The 21,615-nt window shown below is 43.2% G+C and overlaps 1 protein-coding gene across 4 annotated transcripts; it reads right to left on the bottom strand.

Annotated features, from left to right (window-relative positions):
• Positions 1 to 1,169: 1,169 nt before the first annotated feature.
• On the bottom strand, positions 1,170 to 16,930 carry ELF3 (E74 like ETS transcription factor 3). Of its 4 annotated transcripts, none has more exons than XM_078644161.1 (9): positions 16,733 to 16,930; positions 12,262 to 12,402; positions 11,749 to 11,976; positions 10,935 to 11,030; positions 10,129 to 10,254; positions 9,505 to 9,594; positions 5,943 to 6,056; positions 3,927 to 4,122; positions 1,170 to 2,397 (listed from the first exon to the last, which is right to left on the bottom strand). In XM_078644161.1, exons 2-9 carry the CDS (start codon positions 12,392 to 12,394, stop codon positions 2,283 to 2,285), a joined length of 1,098 nt encoding a protein of 365 aa, XP_078500287.1. In that variant the 5' UTR covers positions 12,395 to 12,402; positions 16,733 to 16,930; the 3' UTR covers positions 1,170 to 2,282. The 4 variants fall into 4 exon arrangements, with proteins under 4 accessions (XP_078500287.1, XP_078500286.1, XP_078500289.1 ...); XM_078644160.1 differs by having other exon boundaries at positions 11,749 to 11,979; positions 16,733 to 16,906; XM_078644163.1 differs by having other exon boundaries at positions 10,935 to 11,018; positions 16,733 to 16,906.
• Between the last annotated feature and the right edge of the window lie 4,685 nt (positions 16,931 to 21,615).

Raw genomic sequence — 21,615 nt, 5'->3', positions numbered from 1 at the left:
AATAATCGTGGGAGCTACCTCCTTGAGGATCCGAAGTGGGGCGGGGTCCCTGGGGGATCCGCTTTTTATGGATTTTAACGTGTTTCCTACTTCTTCGATCGTAACTTGACCCCAAGAGGAGAGACAACTGGGTGTTAGGGAGTGCGGGAGATCGTTTTCCTCGCACGGATTCGCGGTGGGAATTGAATCAAGAATTTTTTTAATTTTTTCATGAAAGAAATTGGCCAGTTGTTGGCATTTTTCCTGATCGGCTTTGGGGTCTGTGGGGTGTCTCGGTCCAGGTTCTGGGGTTTTCAGAAGTTCTTTTAGGATGGCGTAGGATTCCTTACTTGAGCATACCGCTTTCTCTATTCTTTCCTGGAAGAAAGCACTTTTAGTTTTTCGAATCGTAGTTTTATACATTGAGAGAGAAATAGAATAAGCATCTTTGTTTGTTTCCGATTTGTTTTTTCTCCAAGAGCGTTCCGTTCTCTTGCACTCTTGGCGCAGAGCTTTAAGCTCTGGAGTGTACCATGAAGCGGACAATACTCTTTTGGGATGTTTAAAGGAGGCAGTTTTGGGGAGGAGTGTATCAAGAGAAGAGGTGATCCACTCATTGAACTGCTTATCGGCCGTGGCAGGATCGGTGGATAGCTCAGGGATGGAGTCTGCAAGGGCAGTGGCCCATTCCCCAGGTATGAGTTTCTTCCACCGTCTATCGGTGACCTGAATTTTAGTAGTTTGAGGGGTCATGGTGGGTGTTTCCCAGGAGATAGGGACCAGAGAATGGTCCGTCCATAGGATCCAAGGGTGATCCTGAGGAAATTCCAAGGACCACTCGGGTGAACTCCTCTTCCGAAGGTATCGTGAAACCATCCATGGTAACCTTAGGGACAGCCGAGTTAAAGTCACTGTCCCAGTTATCACAAATCTCCCCCATTTCCTGGTCTGAAGGACCCGATGGGGTCACAGCTTTCAGGCCTTCCACGATCTTATTAATTTTTTCTTGGAAGAAGAGAGCCAGCCCATCACACAACTCCTGAGTGGGTTTGATTTTACTGTTAGTACAGTCAGCGTGGGTCATGTCTCTCACTATCCTGAAGATGTCCCTAGATTTATATATATATGTGCGTATGTTCATGAAGAAAACCCTCCCGACCCACATTCCACAGAATGACAATCAACATCTGTTTTTCTGTTGTCTTTTCATATTTATTTGCAAATTCTTCATTTGACTACAAAGGAAAGGCTGTACATTGTGTCTTCGAACTTCATTAACATATTACCATGTTATCACAAGTCTTTAGATGCATAGTCTGTCCTGTATTTGAAAAAAATAATTAACACAAAATACATTAAACAAATTAATTATGCCAGCCCAGCTGCTTACAAATATTTTCTTTACATAAACGTATATACATAATCCGAAAATAGGTAGATTCTCTTAGGAAATGATAAGTGCCTTCACATAATAATAAATCATAAGCAAACAATGATATATTTTAACAAAAATAAACTATTTAGAATACGCCTACTCTTTTTCAGAGCGGGTGACCCCAGTGATGTTCCATGTCATGATCTGGAATTTCAAAATAAAACTCCTCAACACACTTCATGTCCTCTGGCCATGCTACATTCTGATGGCCACTGACGCACTGAGCACAAGGGATGGGTTTGTTGAAAGAAAGGGGTCCATAGTCTTCACCTCAAGCATGTCAATGAGCCTCATTTCTACCAAAATACACCACATGAGGATTTTAGAACTCGTGGTGCACGCCAAAAGTCTTGGGAGGAGAAAGTACAAAACGTGTATGCCTTGATAAGGCAAACATGTACATATTGTCCTCTCACACATCGTTAGCTCAGTCATGGAAGTCCCTAGTTTGGTCGCCCTGCCAGTGGTTGCTTTCTCCATAGAATGTTAATGCCCAGCCTCATCTCATGTACCACATACATTGCTACTGACCAGGTCTATTTACAAAACTATTTACAATATTAACAATAAAAATAATAATGGTTTACAACAACCTACATAAGCCAAAATATCAGCTCGTTTAAAAGCGCCTCAATAAGTGGCGCACACAATGCTGCCCTTAAGAAAAGGCGAGGAGTCTGAAAAACACTATACAGGAGGAAGACAATGCAGCTCCTTGTTAAGTCTTCTATACTGGCACAGTCACTGCACTGAAAGACCCGCTTTCGTTTAGTGCAGGCTATAACCTGTTTCCGTTTCATGAGTGTGCTGAGTCTAGTCAGCTGAGTCCATGTGGCGCGCGTACTCCCGCGCCCTGAGTGGTGCCCACTCAGCTTTGGTTCAGCAGTGTCTCCTCCTCTTTCCAGCCGCTCGAGTTCTTGCCAAACTTGTACACCAGCCTTCTTCCATCGACTCGTTCCAGGATTTCCCGCTTGTAGTAATACCTATAAGTGTCAGTAAAGAAATGCATTAGAAGGGTTGTTTTAATAACTAATTTGTTTGGTCTGTGGTGGTATTCTAGAAGCACTTCATAAACCTGGCCTAGCTCCAAAGACCAGTTTTCAGGTACGCCCCTCCTCCCTGCGTGGTGTATTTGAGGATGTGAATGAGTGCACTGACTATTTACAGTCTCACTCATAGTGGCAAGTTTAGGTGGTTTTCTATATTCCAACTGCCCTGGTGACCACAGAGAATAGAAAAGATGGAGCGAAAATGGTTTTGCAAAACAATTTTCAGATTCCAATAGAGAAATTGGAACATAAAAGCAAAACTTACCAACATATCTTAATTTCTGTGCTATCTAAACTGATAGCGAAAAGTGATAATTTTTTTTTTTAAATACATAAACTGACTCTTTGGTACTCTGGAATTAAGATCTGGCATAATTTGCATGAATATACTGGCAAACTTGCCCCCACCGTCATTCTTCTAGTACAAAGAATGCTACATCAGATTTTCCACAGGGGGGAATCAAAAGGTCCAATGTTGTATACTATCAAATTACTGGGGAGTTTGGAAAAGGAAGAATATTTTTTATGAGAGAAAATAACCTGAAACGTTCCTCACTCGTACACCACCAATAGGATTTTGATCTTTACTGAGAAGGTGGACACCAAACCTGAGCTTCAAAGCACAGAAGGTAAGAGAAAGGTGTTTTCTGTAAATTTGTAATGAACAGAGGAAGCTTTCCGAAGGGATTATCGTGAGCCAAGTCTTAAAGCCAGTCTTCTTTTAATTACATAATTATTACTTTGGTAACTTTATGCTGTGTCAACTCGTGTGTGGCCCAAGCATTTATAACAGACGAGTGTGGGCCCAAATGCAAACGTCGGTATAATACTTTGCCTTAAATTATCTTTTATGACAGAAATAGTGCGAAAAGTGTCACAAATTCCATGTACAGGCATAGTTTCCCTATTACCCAGGATGCGAAACGACCCCAGAAGTTACTTCATGGTGTATAAAATGAGGACTACTTGTAAGGGCAGACAATGGGTTAAAGAAATAACAGAGAATAGATGCCTGATCTATAATTGGCACTGGGTGCATTTTTTTTTAGCTCTTCCACACGTTGCCACTACAATTTTACAAGCTGCCTGGTTATGTGTTCTTGGAGTGTCATTTACACAGCGTGCAACTTGGCAGCCCCATAAAAAGACAAAACTCACAGAAATAAAATGTTGGCGAATGACTTGACATTTTAGGACACACCTTGTCTTCCTATTTCAATTTGACTGCATTGGCATAAAGTATCCCACATAAATTAAACTCTGAAGGACAATACAGAGGCATTGGTTGGGAGAAACTGATATGAAGACAATACTCAGCCAATCACCTATAGGGCAGGAAGCTATACGTAGGTGATATAAACCAGACCCATTGACAAACAGCAGGTTGTGCTCTTTAAAGTCCTCTGTCTACAAACCAAATGGAAGAGAGGCGGGAGAACCAATGTAAGGTTTTGTGATCTTACCTCATGGCCCGGCTTAGTTTCTCGTAGGTCATGCTGGTGTTCTTCTTCTTCTGCCCCCAGAGTTGAGCAACTGCCTCCGACCTCAGAAATTTGAAGATGCCCTCACTGCGGTCCTCCCACTTCATCAGCCCCTCGTTCAGTTCGGGGTGAATGAGAATGTCCCGTATAAATTCCCAAAGGTGAGACCCTCTGGCTGCTGCAAGACGAAGAGAAGATGCGCATGTTAAGACTCATACAAAAGACCTATATATGTCACTCAAATTTAAAAACGAACACCTCACTATACCATCATGGGCAGAAATCCCATGGGTTTACTTCTAGAAGGCTGTATGGGAATTGTTTCTGCATCACAATGGCAGTTTGATAAAAGCTGTATTTAATCCAACACTCCTACACTCTCACCGTGATATTAAATTGGAATTTGCCTTAGGATTAGTGATACTAGCAGTACAGGAAAGAGTAAGGCATGCCCATACGATATGTTAGGAGAGTCAAAGTTCGAACCCAGGATGATTGAGATGAGTAACCTGCAGAAGAGGCCAACACTGCGGGTTACAGGGCTGAATTCCGGGGACTGACTCAAACGTCATGTTTTCAAAGTCGACGAGAACCAACTATGTAGCATCCTACTCCAGACTCCGCACGGCAGTGAAACATTTTGAGAGGAGAACTGTGCGCCATAACCTTACTAATAGCAGAGCCTTGACTTAGAAACAAAAAAATTAAATGCTAGGGGCCTTATTTATGAAGGCCTTGCGCCGCCGGTGCGTCACTTTTAACATGGGAAAAAGTGACGCACCGGTGGCGCAAGGCTTTCATAAATGAGGATCGGAGGCAACTAAACAAAGCTCCATGCGTTTATTGACAATGCTTTGGAAGAACTGGTACAGAGCGCTAAATACAGAGAAGAACCTTTCTTCCTCTTTCAGCAGAATGCATCTTTCGTATGTTACTACGGAAGAAAAGCGCCCTATGTTTCAAAGTTGGTGTAGAGACCTGGGTTTACCTAGATGTCATGGGACTCAGGGCCATATTATCAAGAACAGGCGATAAAATTATCGCCGCTTTATTGGCAGGAAACTGCCGCTAAAGTGGCCATAATGGGCTTGATAATAGGCTCTATGGAATTCCAATCGAAGCTCATGTTAGATGTCCTTCACATCTAACATGAGCTCCGATTGGAATTCCATGGAGGTTATTATCAAGCCCATTATCGACACTTTAGCGGCACTTTCCTGCCGATAAAGCGGCGATAATTTTATCGCCCAGGCTTGATCATATGGCCCGTAATCCTGTCGAGTAGTTGCAGCATTTGTTCACTGCAGTCCAAACAATGTGGTAAATGCTTATGGCATGAGGCCCAATAATCAGTAAGAAATATACATGTGCATACGAGGATATGTGGAACTTTACTGCTAAGTGTATATGAACATGCTTCTTTGATTTTTCTCTGCCAAGTTTTTTTCCCTCTTGCAAATACCTTTGTCCCTATCAGGGGTGTTCCCGCACCTGTCTCACCCTGGATACAGATTCACTCTTGTCCATCACAAGGTGTATTTTCAAAAGTGTGGGAACAGTGACACACTCCAAGGTCTGTGGGTGTTCAATTCATCTACTTTGCAAGGGATTCCCGACCAGGAGCATCAACTGTCTTACCGAGCTCATATTAGCTCCCACACAAGATCGCATCATATTGGTGTAGGATTATTGGTGAGTGCATCAATTTCGGAGGGTACAGTCAAGTTTGAATTGCAAATATGAATTTTTGCTTCCAAATCTTGACATTTGTACAACTTGTCTGAACTTTGGAGGATATATGGCTTTGTGAGTCAAGCCGACAGTGTTCGATGGTTTGCAAAAGAAAGACCAGATTTAATGGCTTTCATGGGTGATGACACGGAGCCCTCCAATAACGCAATAGAGACTTCGATTTACTGCCACAAGCTACATCCTCATACACTCCCTCATGAACCCCAGCAGTAGGCACAAGCACCCGACACCAGAGGCATCACTTACAGTGCTTGTTTTTCTTGCTCTCCAGGCAGTCCCGGTTATCCTTGCTTATCTTCCTTGGTCTTCCCCTCTTGCGTTTCTGTTGCTTCAAGACATTTTCATCAACATTTGACATATCTATTCAAAGAGGAAAGAAAAGGGATGATATGTTAAAATAAAACTGCCCATCTTGGAAATTAAAATAAACACCACTAACAGTCAACATGTCATACACATGCAATACGGAGCTGAGGGGTGTATCTTTAATTGTCAAACTGTCTTTTTGAAATTAACACTACTAAAGACAAGTTTTTTTTTGTTACTGCATGAATGCATACAGTTTTCAATGTGTTTGACGATATAGGCAATCCTAATAGATAGGAAAAAAACACCTAAATTACAAATACAAAAACGATTTTTAAGGGATTTACTTGCATTTTCATATACGTTAATTCAAAATCATGTCGGTGCATATTAGAAACAACTTGCGCTAATTATCGCAAACCGCGCTTAACGCGATTTGTTTTCTCGCCTCCTATTGCTGGACTTTATCGCGGTGTTAAAGTAGTATTACCAACATATAGCTCCACTGCGATAAAAAATCCAGCAATAGCAGTGAATCCCATCTTTAACATGAGATTTCCAGTGATAAAAATCCTATCGCTAAGGAAAATCTCGCTAATAGGCAGGTGGGGACTTAGCCGTATTATCCACCTCCCATTGACTATTATGGCAAAGTCAGGTTTTTAAAATCATGGCTCTAATCGCAGTTAGCGCGTGTTTTTTTATCGCATCGCGGGTATTGCTAATAGGTGATAGATGTGTTAGCGACTGCTTTCAGTCGCTACCAGTTTGGGTACGCCCACTTTGCAAGTCATTAGCGATAAATATCATTGACATGCAAAGCGGGTCCCAAACCGGTCGCTATCGCCTGGAAGCAGTCACTAACTGCTGTAAGCGACAATTTGGTAATTGGGCAATAAAAAAAATCGCCGCTTTATTGGGCACAAAGTGCCGATAAAGCAGCGATCTGTCCCTTGCTAATATGCCCTGTAGTCTTTCTGAACAAAATGACTGACAATTTAAGCAAGGTTTAGAATTATTGTGAGGTTTAGGCCAGCGTTTTGGCTTTAGTCTTAGGGTCAGGGCACAAAACGTCTGGCAGTTTTATTGGAAGCATTATGCTTAAGTCAGAGCTACATTTAAGTTTAGGATTAAGGTTAGCATTAGGCTTAAGCTCAGACCTTAAAATTGGTGTAAAGTTAGCTTCATGTTGCCTTATGTTCAAGGCTTATGGTTAGTGTTAGGCTTCTGATATTATGGTTTAGTCTTACGTTTAGAATTAGCATTAGGGCTGAGATAAGCCACACTGTTACTGTTAGGGTTATACTCATAGCTAGAGTTACTTTGGGTTCAAAATTACCATTAGTCTTAGGATCTGGGTTTAAGGAGAACTTTAGTCTCACAATTGCATCATTTGTTTCTTCATATTGTATCTATTCTGAAATCACATTTTTTGTTTTATATTTGTACTCGTTGCTGCCGTGTTTTAGGTTCTTTCAATATTTTACTTCAATATATATCTTTGTAAGCTTTACATTTTAGGTATTGTGCCCTACAACTGTTTTACAAATAATCTGAATAAGACCATTTTGTAATCATTTGATCTCTGTAAGCGTGAGGGGCAATCAACCGATTCAAACTCAACCCTGTACCTATTTTGTCTATTACAGCAGAATTTCCCTACTTTGACAAGACCAAGAAGGTATCTTTTAATCAACTTTACCTGCATCACTTAAAGAGGGTCTTCAATGGAATTAAAATGTGCCAAAAAGTGTTTTAAATTCATTGTTTATTCCAATGAATGTTTGTATGGTACATAGAAGATATTTATTTAATTTACACTTCTAAAGTGATTAAATGTGAAGCTAAAAATCCAGTGATACAATTATTATATTGTACATGGGTTATTTTTCGGTGGTCATGAGTAGAGGTGGGTGTTACTCATGAAATTCAGTGTAGCGTAAAGATTACGCTTGAAGTAAGCAAAAATGCCCCTTGAGTCCAAAATGGATGCAAGCATGCAGTTTGCGCTAAGAAATAGCACTAAATGAAACAGAATACAACTAGTGAGCCTGAGTGGCTGCTCACGCTCTCTAAATGTACTCTCGGGGTAAGATTTTCCCCCAACTTACTAATGACATTAAGTGCTACTTTCTTAAAGCAAAATGCACCCTTGCGTACAAAATGAAAGCAAAGGTGCAATTTGCACTAAGAAATAGTGCTAGATGCAGCAGAGCACAAAAGGCGAGTTCCCGCTCGTGCTCACTAAATGTGCCCTCGCTGTACTTTTTCCCCCCAAAATTACTCTTAATTACATGAGGAGGAGTAATTGCGTAATTATTAGTAATTTCACAAAGAGTTTTGCCGAATTACTGAAATTAGTCCCATTGCACCGGCGTAATTAAATTTCCGCGCAGGCCTAGCCTTGAGGCTGCTGAAGAGTATGTGCACTGTTACAAGGGAATTCTTTTCGACATCCTTAATAGGTTCCTACAATAGACATAGTAAAATTGCTAAACATTTCAAATGATCAATTACAATGTTACTAGTGTTACTTTATTGTGTCATTCAAGCCTGCTATCAATGGGGGCGCCTCTTCCTATAAGACAATCTGGGGAGACACGTCCATGCCTAATGTTAGACTTAAAATAATGGATACATGCAGAACAGTGCTTTATTGCGGGGCTTGTGCCTCAGTTGGATTTGGCACTCATTTACAGTTGGGCGGTAATATAAAATCCTCAAATGTATGGGAGAAATGCCACACCCAGGTGATCATTTACTTGCTGAATTTCCTTCATTATATTAACCGTATGGTGAAAGATTTTCTACTGGTGGGTTCTCCTCCAGATCTTTTCTTTCAGAAATTTAAAGATTTTTATGTAACCATCTATCTGTAAATTAAGCCTGTAGTGTTTTTGTAGCACACTTGCTCCCTGGCCCACATTAGAGAAGAGCGAGTGCTTCTGATCCCGTGACTATCTCTCACCCAAATAACTGGACAACTGTAATGTTTTCTTCTCAGAGCCCAAAAGTGTGCAAATCAATAGTTATGTTTTATTGGCAACACTGGTGTCATTGGGTTTAATGCACACTGCCTACAAGTGCACAATGTGATGCAAAAGGTTATGTTTTATATGAATATATGCTCTCTGAGGAAATTGCTGAGTTAGTAACTGATGTTCTGGGACCAAACTTTCCTATAGAAAGTTTGAGGCTGGAACAACTGGGGATGTCAAATTCTGTCAAGACCATCTCTAGCTATATTCAAGCACAAGATACAGATATGGCCGATGTATGCAGCATGTTGTAGGCTGTTACCTGTCTGGCTATGTCCCTTGGCCACATGTGGAAACAATGAGCTCCATCTTATTTGGCATTTCCCTCCTTGATTTGAAGATAGATTCCGACTGGTCTATGTCCTCTCTGCAATTATTGATTTAATATTTCTGTCACTGCTTTACTTAGATGGAACATTGAGGATGCCTGGTGTTACCTTGTGCAGATATTGGAAGCCACTCACCTACGGAAAGGTCAGATTTGGAGTCAGCACGTTCTAGATCTGATTCACTTCCACCAGAGCCATCAGAATGGGGACTATTGATTGCCGCACCTGTAAAAAAGCCACAAACAGCCATAGGATCAACTTTCTATCTTCTTCAGCAGTGAACGTCAAACGTTACAAGACATTGAAATGGCAACTCCTACTCTAGAACTCACAGTTCTGTCTCATAAACTCACACATTGAAATATAACCTTTTCTTTTGCCCTTTTACAGCTTTCTGCTTTCATCAACAGAACTTTCCAAAAGAACTGCGAAAGCAAAAAAGATGTTCAACCAACATGTTGCTATTGTAAAACTGTTTTACGTGCCAGACCCACGTTTTTATTTAAGCATACAATAAAAAATGTAACTCTTAGCTGGTTCCACTAAGCCTTGCATGTGATAGCACAATATAAAGCTATGTATCCATTCTTGAACCGGTCTTCTGTCAAGAGTCGTGTCAAGATTACTTTAAGTTGTATCAATGACGTATTAAGCAGCACCAAGAACTACACAAAATGCAGAGTAACATATGAAGGTAAATGAAATGACAGGTCTAGAGAGTAGCACTTTGAAGGCAAGCATAAAGGAAGGGACACTTACTTGAGCTGGAGCCGTCAGAGCTAGGGGAATATGTCTGAAGGTACTCATTTTCTAACGCGAATTGCAGATGCATATCCCAAAATGTGGAACCATTGGTGGATGTCTCAATGTATGAAAGTTCCCCATCTGCAAATAAAAACAGAAAAAACATGGAAATGGTAGGAAAGAAATTCCAATCAAACAACCTCGTAGAACAAAAACAAATTCTTGACTTAGAACTGCACTAGAAAATTACACAGCGCATTAGAAACCAATTTACTGTGCAGGATATCATTATCTAATAGGTACATATGGAGCTGTGATACACTTAGAATACCTTCACAGGAGCAAGTTACTTTGCACACTCAAAAATATTTGAAATGCCTGTGCAAATATTTAACATGCACAATGAGCAGTCTGTGTGAGGTAAATGTCCAACAAGGGACCAATTGGGCTGTATCCATGAGAGAACTTGTGATCACCCATAAATAAATGTACAAACAATGAATTCCATTGGGTTCCTTTATGCAGTCAATTATTACCCCAACAATCTGACAAGAATCTAGCCTGTTTGAATATACTTTGGACATAGCAAAATACAAATGTAAATATGTCCTTCTTTCAGATGGGCAACTTCAGCTGCCCATTCAAAAAGGTTGGGCGGAGCCTTGAGCCAGGTGGAGTTCCGATGACCCTATGTAAAACCACATGCAGCAAGTGACCATAGGATATTTGTCTCATGCAACAAACAGTAACACAACTTGCCAGCTTCTGTCACCCCAGTGACAATGGTGAACGCTCTGCTGAACTTCAACTGGTGCACTCACCTGAACTGCTGTTTTGGCTGTAGGTGTCTTGTGGATTATCGAATTGTACATCATCGGGGAAGATGTCATGCAGCTGCTTCCAATCTGAAAGGAAAGCTGACAATGAACACAAATATAGTTACACATCCCAACTTCCATTGCTTTGACATCCAGCTTGCTGACAGGTGCTCAGAAGTGGTATCAAGGAGACAGGTATTGCTCGGCAAATTACGTATATAATATATGAGCACCATACAAAGTTTTCCGTGAGCAAAGATGAGACCCTAACCATTCTGCAGCATTGGTAAGAGCTTCTGTGGCTGTCCATAGGCACCACAAAACAAGACATAGCATTGCAGTGGATGTGAAGGCTAATCGTACGCGTAGTAGGATTTCAACTATGAAGGCCCTCAATTGCAGACTAAACTTATACAAATACTACATGCATATATACATACACACAAGCCTACAGTTGTTCTAAGCTTCAGGCTTCCCATCACAAAGGGGAAGGGACATGCACATTCTAGTGCAGATGTCAAATAAAACGGAAATCTCCAATTGGGGAACAGAAGTCTTGCTCTATAGGCGCCAATAGAAGTTAACATTATGAGCAAGGCATGACCACTACACAGGGTAGAACTACGCAAAGTCTATGTTCACGGGTGGATTACTGATGACAGTTCAATGCCTTTACAAATTTCCCCACCACCTGCTCAGGCCCTTAACTCTCGTTAACAAGCACAGATTGCTTGAAACACCCGCTACAGCAGTCAGATTGAATAGCACCAACTTTCCTCCCACATGCATTCAGGATCGCTTGAAATAAAATACTCACAGCTGTTGAGCTCCCAAAGGTGGCTGTAGAGCTTCTCCCCAAGACCTCCGAAGAGTGTGAGAAAGTACTCGCGGCTCAGCTGGCACAGCTGGTTCCCATCCATGTTGCAACAGGTGAAGTCAATGGTGCTGGCGTCCCACTCGCTCTTCTCCACGTGATAACCAATCCATTCCAGCACGTGCTGCCTGGTCCAGAGCATCGGTAGCTCAGTCGACCAACTGGACTTGTCTACTGGGGCAACAAAGCTCTGTTTAGTGTAATAGTTCTCTTGCATTATTCTTACATTTTTTATTGACTATTTGGAATAGTTCAGACATAAGGACAAGAAGCAGTAGAACTCTTTACAGAATTTTTTTTTTTTTTACTGAACAGGGAGTGGATGCTGTACTTCAAAACAAGCACTGGTTGAGACCCGATTACAGAACCACGGAAGGGTGCATGCAATTGGGGTAGTGCAGTTGCTGTTCACATATGTGCACTAAACACGGCTACATCCTGCCATCATGCACCTACCTGTCAGTTCAAAGGGTAGATCTGCAATGGACAATGAGAGGACGTTCTCTGGCTCGTAGGGCACCTGCTCCGGCATGTACAAAGTGTTTGCATAGTTGTTTAGGATATGGCTCATCTCACAGGTGGTGGACATTGAAGCACCTATCAGAGAGAAATGGACACACGTCAGTACGTGAAATAAAGGACCAATGCTGCATCTTCATTCCAGATTGTCACTAGCTCTCTAATTATGTATTGAACGAAAAGCGTAATGTAGATCGGTTTCTATATCGACCAACAAAAACATGTAATCCCAAAAATTGACTAGAACTGTATAATTAAGGTAAATACATAGTCTAGATTCAATATTTTTACAGGCTGATAAAAACTGAATGTCTTGACGTTAAACTTGAGCTGATCTCTACAGTAACAGTGGACTTAACAGAAGCAACAATACTTGTTTCTCTCAATCCCTACAGGTATGGATAAAATATCTTAATTTGAAGGAGTGGTTTGCCTTCGAAATTTTGGAATGCCCACAAACAAGCACATTGGTGGTCTCTCCCAAACTCCTCACCCTCCTACTTCCACCCTCAAAATGGTCATAAATGTACTTCCAGAGCGAGAAGGAAAACAGGTCAAATGCCCACCACCACCTCTTCCATTTGGTGGGGGTGCAGGAGAAAGGCTTTCTCTACAGGGAAAAATATTTTGCCTGCTGAGAAAAAAAAATCACAAAAAAGGGTGCGTTTAAACAGAGAATTCTATTCTCCCATCTTGACCCTGGAGAACTTCACACCGCGAGAATGGAATCAAGAGTAAAATCGAATTGACCCTATCAGGTGTATGTCTTAAACTACGCACCAGGTACAGCTTTCAAGGCATACTCTTTGGAATGTTGGTGAAAAGCAAAAAGTGTGAAAAGTAAGTGCAGACTGAGATCTCCGCCCGCACTTTTCATATATTTTCTGAGTCTGACCAAACGGTAAAACACAGAACTCAACAATGTATTAACCATGCACATGGGAACACCAGCGTGCGATCACTATCATGACGTATTCCAATAATGTCCTAAAGCAAGGGCACAGTGAGATGTGTTGGGAAGTACGTTGTTCGATGAGTGTGCTTTGTAACAAATGTTATAGAATGTGAGTTGGTGCTCTTGTCCCATAACTAGAAGGAAAGAAATCTGACAGGGCCACATCTGTGAGGTTATCAATGCAATATTTGAAAACCCAGCATTAAATACCACGATAGAAAGAAAAAGACTCAAAATATGGCAATATTTCCAGCAGAAATGTAGCATTACTAGTTTTCCCTTTGTAATCAAGTAGCCCCCTGGTTATAACGTCAACTTCAAAGTACTATGTAGACTGCGATAAATAATGTAAAGATTCAGATCCTACCAGGTACAATTATAATACCCGAGACCAAAATTTGTACTGGCAAATCCAGGTCTCCTACACTAAATATAATCATCTGCAGGTGCAGGTGTTAACAGTAAGAATTTGCTTGATTCCCACAGCAAAAGAGGAACCTCTGAAATTGGCCAAGAGAAATTACCACCTGCAAGTATCCATTTAAAGCCAAATAGTTGTGCCTTAGAAAGGTCCAGTGGTGGCAGGTGGGCCCTCCTCAGAGAGAAAGAGACGCAGAAGTTCAAACTCCACAACCGGTAAGCTCCTGAGAGCTCTAGTGACGCTCCTAAGACCCAAGTGAACAGGTGGTGCATGTTGTGAGATGTTAATTACACGAGCACTGCTAGTGTTGGGAAACAGAGGGATATTCCCTATGGTTGCTGACCAGTAAAAAGTACAGTCAGTTCTCTGAAACCCAGTCATGTATCGACAGAGCCACTCAGAGGCAAGATGTAGAGCATAGTGGCCAGGGTGCTGTCCATGGGCAACACAGGTATTAAATTAGGTATGTGTGACATCCAACTTCCTAATTTTAAACCAAGCCTAAACCAAGCAATCAATAATGGGAACGCTCAAACCAAGAGGCGAACATGAGAAAAAACAAACCAGCAGGCTACATGAGAACGCACAAACTACCCTGAGAAAGAACAAACGAAACAGCTACCTTAAGGAGGACTACACTAAGCAACATAAGTAAGGAAGACTGTTCCAAGCTGCTGAAGGCTGTGAAAACCTAAACCAAGCACAAGGCAGTGAGAACGCCTAAGCCAAACTGTTAATGGCAAACTAAGGTCAATAGAAGAGAGAAAGAGCTACTCACTTTACAGGTAGGTGTCATTAAAAATATGTTGGCATTATCTCCGCTAGGCCTCTCCCTGCATGCCTTGGACACACTTTTAGTTCAACATCCACCCTCACTCAAACGCACTGCCACCCCCTGGCATTCCGAGTTAGTCACACAAAAGCTTCTTTTTGGCCCAAAAGTCGCAGGCCCAGTCTTCATTGTCAGTATATTCAGCACAAAATGTTTATAAAAGAACAGTAATAGAAGTGAAAAAAATTGGACATCTTCCTTTAGGGCTTGCTACCCCTCGTAGCACTTGACATCGCACTTGTTACTGTCACTCAGCTCAAGAACTCATGTTGTGTACCTCGGAAGGATGAAAAACAGATTTACATTGTGTGACCTGCAAGTACCAGAGGTTTCACCAATGAACTCAGCAATCGACTTTGCTTCGATTAATCATCAAGGAGAGGTCGCACTCGCTCGGTACACACTCACTGACTCGGCGATTCTGCAGGGGGGTATAAACACATTTTCCAAGGCTACTTTTAGCTCCCGGTCCACCGATTGCCCCTGCTGGAAGACAGGTGTAACTTTAAGACTGGCAGCAACCTGCTTCCCAGGAGTCTTCCATCTGATTTTACCCACATTATGAAAGAAGTGAAAACCCCACCTCCTATCATTGTTTAGTGGACAATTGCCAAGGCAAGACAACAACACCCCTCTTTGATCCTCGTCGCCACCGTTTTGCATGCCTCACGGGCAGTACACTTTTGTGATGGGCACTTCAACTGTAAAAGAATGACGCACTAAACAGATTAGCACCTCATGCCCTCAATTCCCTTCCCCGCGGAAGTGTTGGGCGTACACAAATACACTCGGGGCCTCCAGACGCCCACCAAATGGCGCAAATTAGAACTATGTTGTGCGAGAGTATATAGGGGCTTATAGCACAAACATTAGAACTTATATACTTAGATATACTGAGGAGCAATTTGTTTTAATTTGAGTTGTTCTGTGCAGTAGCTTGTGAGGGCTGAAAATCAGTATTTTGTCATTAGCAGGTTTGTAATTGGCGCTTGCGTGTGAGATATATTTGGGTTACTGTTAAGAGGTTGGTGTCCCATGTCAAATTTACATCCGGGCCCCTAAATTGAATAGCACTTTATACACTGTTTCAAAAACACGTATCCAAGAACCTGGATCCGACAGCACATAAAGCATGATGGGTGGGGAAAACTGCACGTTACAATGTTCTATAAAAGGTGAGATCACCTCTCTCTGTGCAGACCCTAAACTCCAGGCACTGCCCACCTCACATTATCGTAAAACATTGACGTCAGGCGTTTCCAAGCCAGGGTCCGCGCACAGTGCCGGGCAGGGCTCCGTGCAGCTCCCCCTTTCCCCGCACCGCGGGAGCTAGTGTAGTCACGCCACTGGCGTAAAAGAAACTCAGCTCTTTGCACTGTCCACGAGCCCGCAATCTCCACAAACCCTTTGCGATACACGCTATCCCTGTGCAGAACCCCTCGGTTGGTTCGTTGGTGCTCTGGTGTCCCCTCGACTGCTCCTCGCTCAGCTCCCCTCGTCATGAGCCTTAAGCTCCTCAGACAGAGCGCACCAAACTCCACTGCGTGTGCATCTATGTGCCTCATTCTCCTCGCAATCTATACGTGAGCCCCAAGCTATTCAGTTTGTCCTTCCCGTCCAACGCAGGCACCTCACACTATCTGTCCAGGAGCCGCAGGTGGCTCATGGTGTTTGTCCATCGCTTGAAGGTGCCCCACATCTGTCCATACGCACCAATCACCTCGCGCGCTGAGCCCCAGTTCTTCTGAGTGTGTGTATGTCTATGTGGGGGGAATGGGTGTAACTACGGGCAGCTGTAATCAATCCACACTTGAAAGACAAGTTGAATCTTTCTTTATGCTCCCTGCTCCCTACCAATCCAAAAACCCTGGTGCCTTAAATAGATCCGTCCAGGGCGGACCTCCCTGCAGGTGGCAAGCTTAAAGAGCATCTTATCATCACATCCGGCTCAACAGCTGGTACATATGTGGTGCAAAAGAGGTGCATGGCGTTGAAGCCAATTGCAGAATGTAGGACCTTGGCACCATAGTTTTTAATCCCGGCGACCATGACTCGCGAATCTCCTTGATCCTGGGCACATCACACAGTTACTAGCCTGCATTTACCATCGCACCTTTTGGAGCACTTTCAGTCCATTCGCAGGGGGCGCTAAATAAATATCTTAGCAACCCACGTATCACAAATCTTAAAACTTCCGTACCTGTTCAGATCCGGCGTGCTGAAAAAACCAATATATAAATCCACGAAGGAGGGCTGCTGTAGACGGTGGCGCAGTCACTTGGAAGTGCCCGTTTGCGAAGGCTTCATGCAGTCGGACAGGACTAGCCCGATCCTAAGTCCCCGTGTTCAGCTGAAGAATTATGATATGAGCGCCACTCCCTCCCTCTACATTTATACCTTAGTACCAAGGTGTGCAAGGGGGTCACCTGATCTGGGCCCGATCCCGCCCAGCCATGGGGAATTCCAGCATCGGCCTCGCCTGCCCAAGCCCTCCCGTGATTTGCATAAAGTGACACTTGGCCCGAGGCCCGCCCACCTCTGCCGGGAAACAGCGGCCCGGCAGGTTTAATGATTGCTAGGCCCTCCCTGCTCCAGGTATGAGAGTACACACTGCACGCCTACCTGTCTTGCTGCTTCTCCTCGCCCTGGCTGTACGTCATCCCAGCTCCCAGGCCGTCTTTCGCTTGCCCTTCTCCAGAGGTGATCTGGCCTAGAGGAAAAAAAGTAGTTCGCAAGAGAACTGTCTCTGCAGGCTGGAGAGAATGCCATCGTCTCTGGAGAGGTGTTTCAGAAAGACAAGTCGATTTGAGACAGGGTCACTCCCTGGCCTGCCAAGCCCTCTGGATATCTCTCGCCGACCGTTTACCGGGTCGAGACTTGTGATGGAGAGGGGCAGTCTCGTTTCAAGCCCTGTAGAGAAATCTAGACAGGCAGATCACATAGTGGTCTCACCTTCAGACTCCCTGGAGATCTTACATACAGCAGGTGCCACTCTAAGGCCGGACTGTTCCCATGAGGCACAGGGCCAAGACTGATTTGTATATAGCTGGGCCCGAGCTGTGGTGGCGAAGTGAGCTAAAGAACGATGATGGATTCAACCCAGATCAGTGACTGGGGTTGAGTGTCTGTAAAGTTTCAGCGCTCCGTCCATCATCTCCTTGTGTTTGCTTTGTTCACTCTAAGGCAGTGGTGCCCAAACGTTTCTGACCTGTGGCTCCCTTGACTAAATTGGCAGTTGGCTGTGGCTCCCTACAATTTATTTTACCGGTGGGGGGAATGTATGCCCGACCTCGGGAGTATTCCCAGTTTTCTTACTTAAATTAATTGGGACGCTTTTTTATTTTCTAATTGATGACAAGCAGAGGAAGTCATGTTTTGGAGCATTTGTGATCATTAAAGGTTCCCTGGCAGGCCAAAACCGGTTAGGTTAAGTTACTTACCGGAAAGATGGCAGTACGCCGGGTGATGCAGTGATAGTCGCATGCCATGTCACTGTGCACGGGCAAAGTCAGTCACCTAGCAAAGTTAAAACAGTAGGGATGGAGCAGTCAGTTGGGTGGCAGACTGGGAGGGCTGGTGAACAGAAAGTAATATATACTGTCAGTGGGGGTAGGTCAGTGAGCATTGGTAGAGGTATAAGTAGGCACACTCCAGGTCACATGGGCTGAGGCAGGGCAGGACATTAAGGTTGGGGTTGAATGGCAGAAGACAGGGCTGCACAAGATCCAGCCAGCTCAGTGGGGCTGGGGTAGAGCCAGTCTCATGGCAGGAAGAATGGACGGGCAAGAGGCAGTTTTGTACCATGCTGGTATGGATAAGGTAGAGTCAGTTGCACAAGGTGGAGGTGGTAGTAGACCCAGTTGCATCCCAGGTCAGTGTGGGGCACAGGACATGAATGACTTTGAATTGACCACACGTGTGCCCATTGCTAGTCCCTGCCCTGGTGCCTTTTATCACATAGGTCTGCTGCCCCCACGCTTAACAGCCCACTCCTGCTTCAAAGCTGCTATCATACTTCGGAGATGTCTCTGAGAAATATTGCTTTTGGTGCAAATTGTGTTTTCATTTTCGAGCCAGGTGCGAATTTATTCTAAAACTTGCATTACTGTTTTATTCAGAAACGATTTTCAGGAAGTAGACTGAGTGATAACAATGTCCCTTAAATTGTGTTCAGGGGTTACAAACTTGTTTTGCCACTTAATAAATCCATTTGTCAACCTTATCTTTATTGAAGGAAAGGTTAAAAACTTGTGCCTTGCAGACTGCACGCACCCTTTTGCAGAGACTGCCTAGTTACGTTCACTGGACTGTAATGTGAGTTTGCCCACTTGAATTTCTGATTTATAAAATCAGGCGTAGTGTTTCTTCAAGTTCACACAAAGTGCGGGAACAGCAGCCAGGATATAATTATACATGGCTGTATTTTACCTTTACAAGTTGTAGCATTATTTGAAATCATCTTGTTCTGCCAGGGGCTTATTACGTGTTCATTAACTCAGATGCTGTTCTGTTTTCCGACGAGACTGCGGGGACCACTGCACATTTATAACTTGTCCCCTTTCAAACTGAACTTCTCAAAATAAACTAAATAAATGAGTTGAGCGAGCAGTGTCTCCCCTGTATGTTGCGGCTGGAATAAGCTTCATCCTGCATTCAGGCCCTGCTAGGGCGTCAAAAGACGCATAATGTTTACTGCTGACACACGTCTAAATGCTATCTTTCCCACCTCGTGCTCGGCGCCCCTGGCTACTCATAACGGCGCACCAGGGCGCCGCGGCGCACAGTTTGGGAACCACTGCATCTAAGGCCAGCAGTGGGGCTAGAGCAGGGACTCGAGGTCCGAGTCTGGCAGAGTCCTGTGACTGTGAAAGGCAGGCAGATGCGTGACAAGGTCAGTTATTGCAAATGTGAGGCAGAACTTCCACTTGTACCCCAGACATGTTTAACTCTTAGGAAATATTTTCCTTTCAACACACAACAGTCAGATATTGTTTATAGTTCTTTCTTCCTTCTCGGTGGTATACATAAGCTCCATTTAATTCACTCCTGCGTCCCAGTGTACCTCTCCAGATGCGATAGTTTGGTTTTTGGAAGCTAAAAATGACACACAATTTCTGATTTCATTACAAGACCGGAGGCTAGCATTATGCAATACCATTTTATTGCTGCTTCAACATGCAGCCCTTTAAAGAACATAACGAATACCCATCATACAGCATTACATCCATTTTAGAATGTTCAAACAGTATATAGGTGCAGAACACACAATCATCTTCCTCTTTTATTAGCTGCACCTAACAGATAAGTACAAGCATGCTTTGTGGTCAAACTAAAGCAATGCCTTTACTGTATTGTACTTTAAAACTGTATTGCATTTTTTGTTAAGAATTAAATCTTTTCAATTAATGGACTTGTCTCAATTATGACTATTTATTATAATTCGTAATTTATCACCTTATTTCAATGATAGACATGGCTAGTAATGTGTGCACACTTGAAAATAGCTTAATTTTTGGTGAGTATTGGTTATATGGTCCTTTTTCTGACCAAAGCCGTATTGTTGTGACAGCAAGGGGGAGTCCTGCACAATGCACATCTGAACGGGGCCATTGCGAGGAGCGTGCCAAACTCAGGAGAGCACTGGGGGGAGTTTCACACCGCTCCTTTCTGGCAGTGGGAACAGGGCCTCAGCATGACCATGTGAGCGGTCAGCTCCATGATCGCTGCATTTTGGAAACAAAGAAAGACGCATCAAGACGATGGCGCGAGCAGGCTGCTCCGCGATCATGAATTCCTTTATTTGGAGAAGTGAGATCGCAGATGTATTTGTTATTAATTAATATTACATGTGCCAGGGCAGACTACAGAAATAGATAGAGGACTGAGAAAACGTCCTCCATTTTCTCTTGGGAAATGTTTGCTTGGTAATGGGTGAGAACTAAACAACAACTTATTTACCATAACAATTAACAATCCCTGCATCTTTTCTTCTCAACATGAGATTCTAAGGGAGATTAAAGGCTTTTTTTCCCACTCGACGACTGTACTGCAGCGCTTGCGCTTGCCCATCTGACTTTTTAAGGTGGATTTTATCCTGTTGAAGTGGGTATATATTGAACATGCTTCGGCAAAGCCAATAGGTTTAGTCTATGCAAAATATAATGACTTTGTCAATGTTTTTGAGCTGATGTGCGAACATGGCTTGAAGAAAAAAAGAACGATATGATACAGCCAGCATTGACCCTGTTATAGCGCTTTTTCCCTTTAAGCCTTGCACAGCACCACATGCTGCTGTGCAACATATACAACAAAAACATACAGGGGTGTTTGGGGGCACTTTGGAAACAAATTTAGTCTCCTTGCTAATTAGCAAGTTGCATAGTGTAGCTCAAGCTTCAATGATTTTTTTAGGTAATGCTCTGAGTCCCACCCCTCCAACACATTGGCCTTCAGCAGGCCTGGAATCCTCTTCGATGGCTTCCCCAGAATAAATATTAGTGCATGTTTCTTTGTGTGTGTCTGTGTGTGTGCATGATTCTATGTTTTTGTGGAGGTGGGGTATGTATGTGACACATGTGTTTCTGGAAATGTGGGGATATTTGTGTGATATGCAGTGTGTGTGTGTTTGTGACCTCTGTGCATGTGTGTTTTGTGTAAAGGCCATGTATGTGAGTTCCACACCAGTAATATAGGAATTGCATTGTGCTGTGTAAGTGGCACCTGCGCAGGTTTGTGATATGTAGTGCATGTGTGTTCGCTCTCGTTTGATTTTGATATATTGGTATTTTGGTTAAGTGTGTGTATCCCCAATATTTGTATGCATGTTGTAATATTATCACTTTATGATTTATGTGGTATCTGCCATTGTGTGCATGTGTGATGTGGTTGAGAATTGCTGTCATGTTCCTACGCGGCATGTCTGTGTTACATGACATCTGATGAGTGCATATGATATGTAGTGATATTTCTTTTTTGTGTCTTGCATGTGTGAGTGAGCAGTGGGCGTGAAATAGGTGCAATGTGTGATTGCTACGAGATGTGGGAGAGGATGTGGCTTTACGGCAAGAGCTGCCGACTTTGGAG

Source organism: Lissotriton helveticus, chromosome 5_1 (genome assembly GCF_964261635.1).
Source record: "Lissotriton helveticus chromosome 5_1, aLisHel1.1, whole genome shotgun sequence".
Classification (NCBI taxonomy): Eukaryota; Metazoa; Chordata; class Amphibia; order Caudata; family Salamandridae; genus Lissotriton; species Lissotriton helveticus.
The sequence above is the reverse complement of the archived record's forward strand: the minus strand, read 5'-3'. Positions and strand labels throughout refer to the sequence as shown.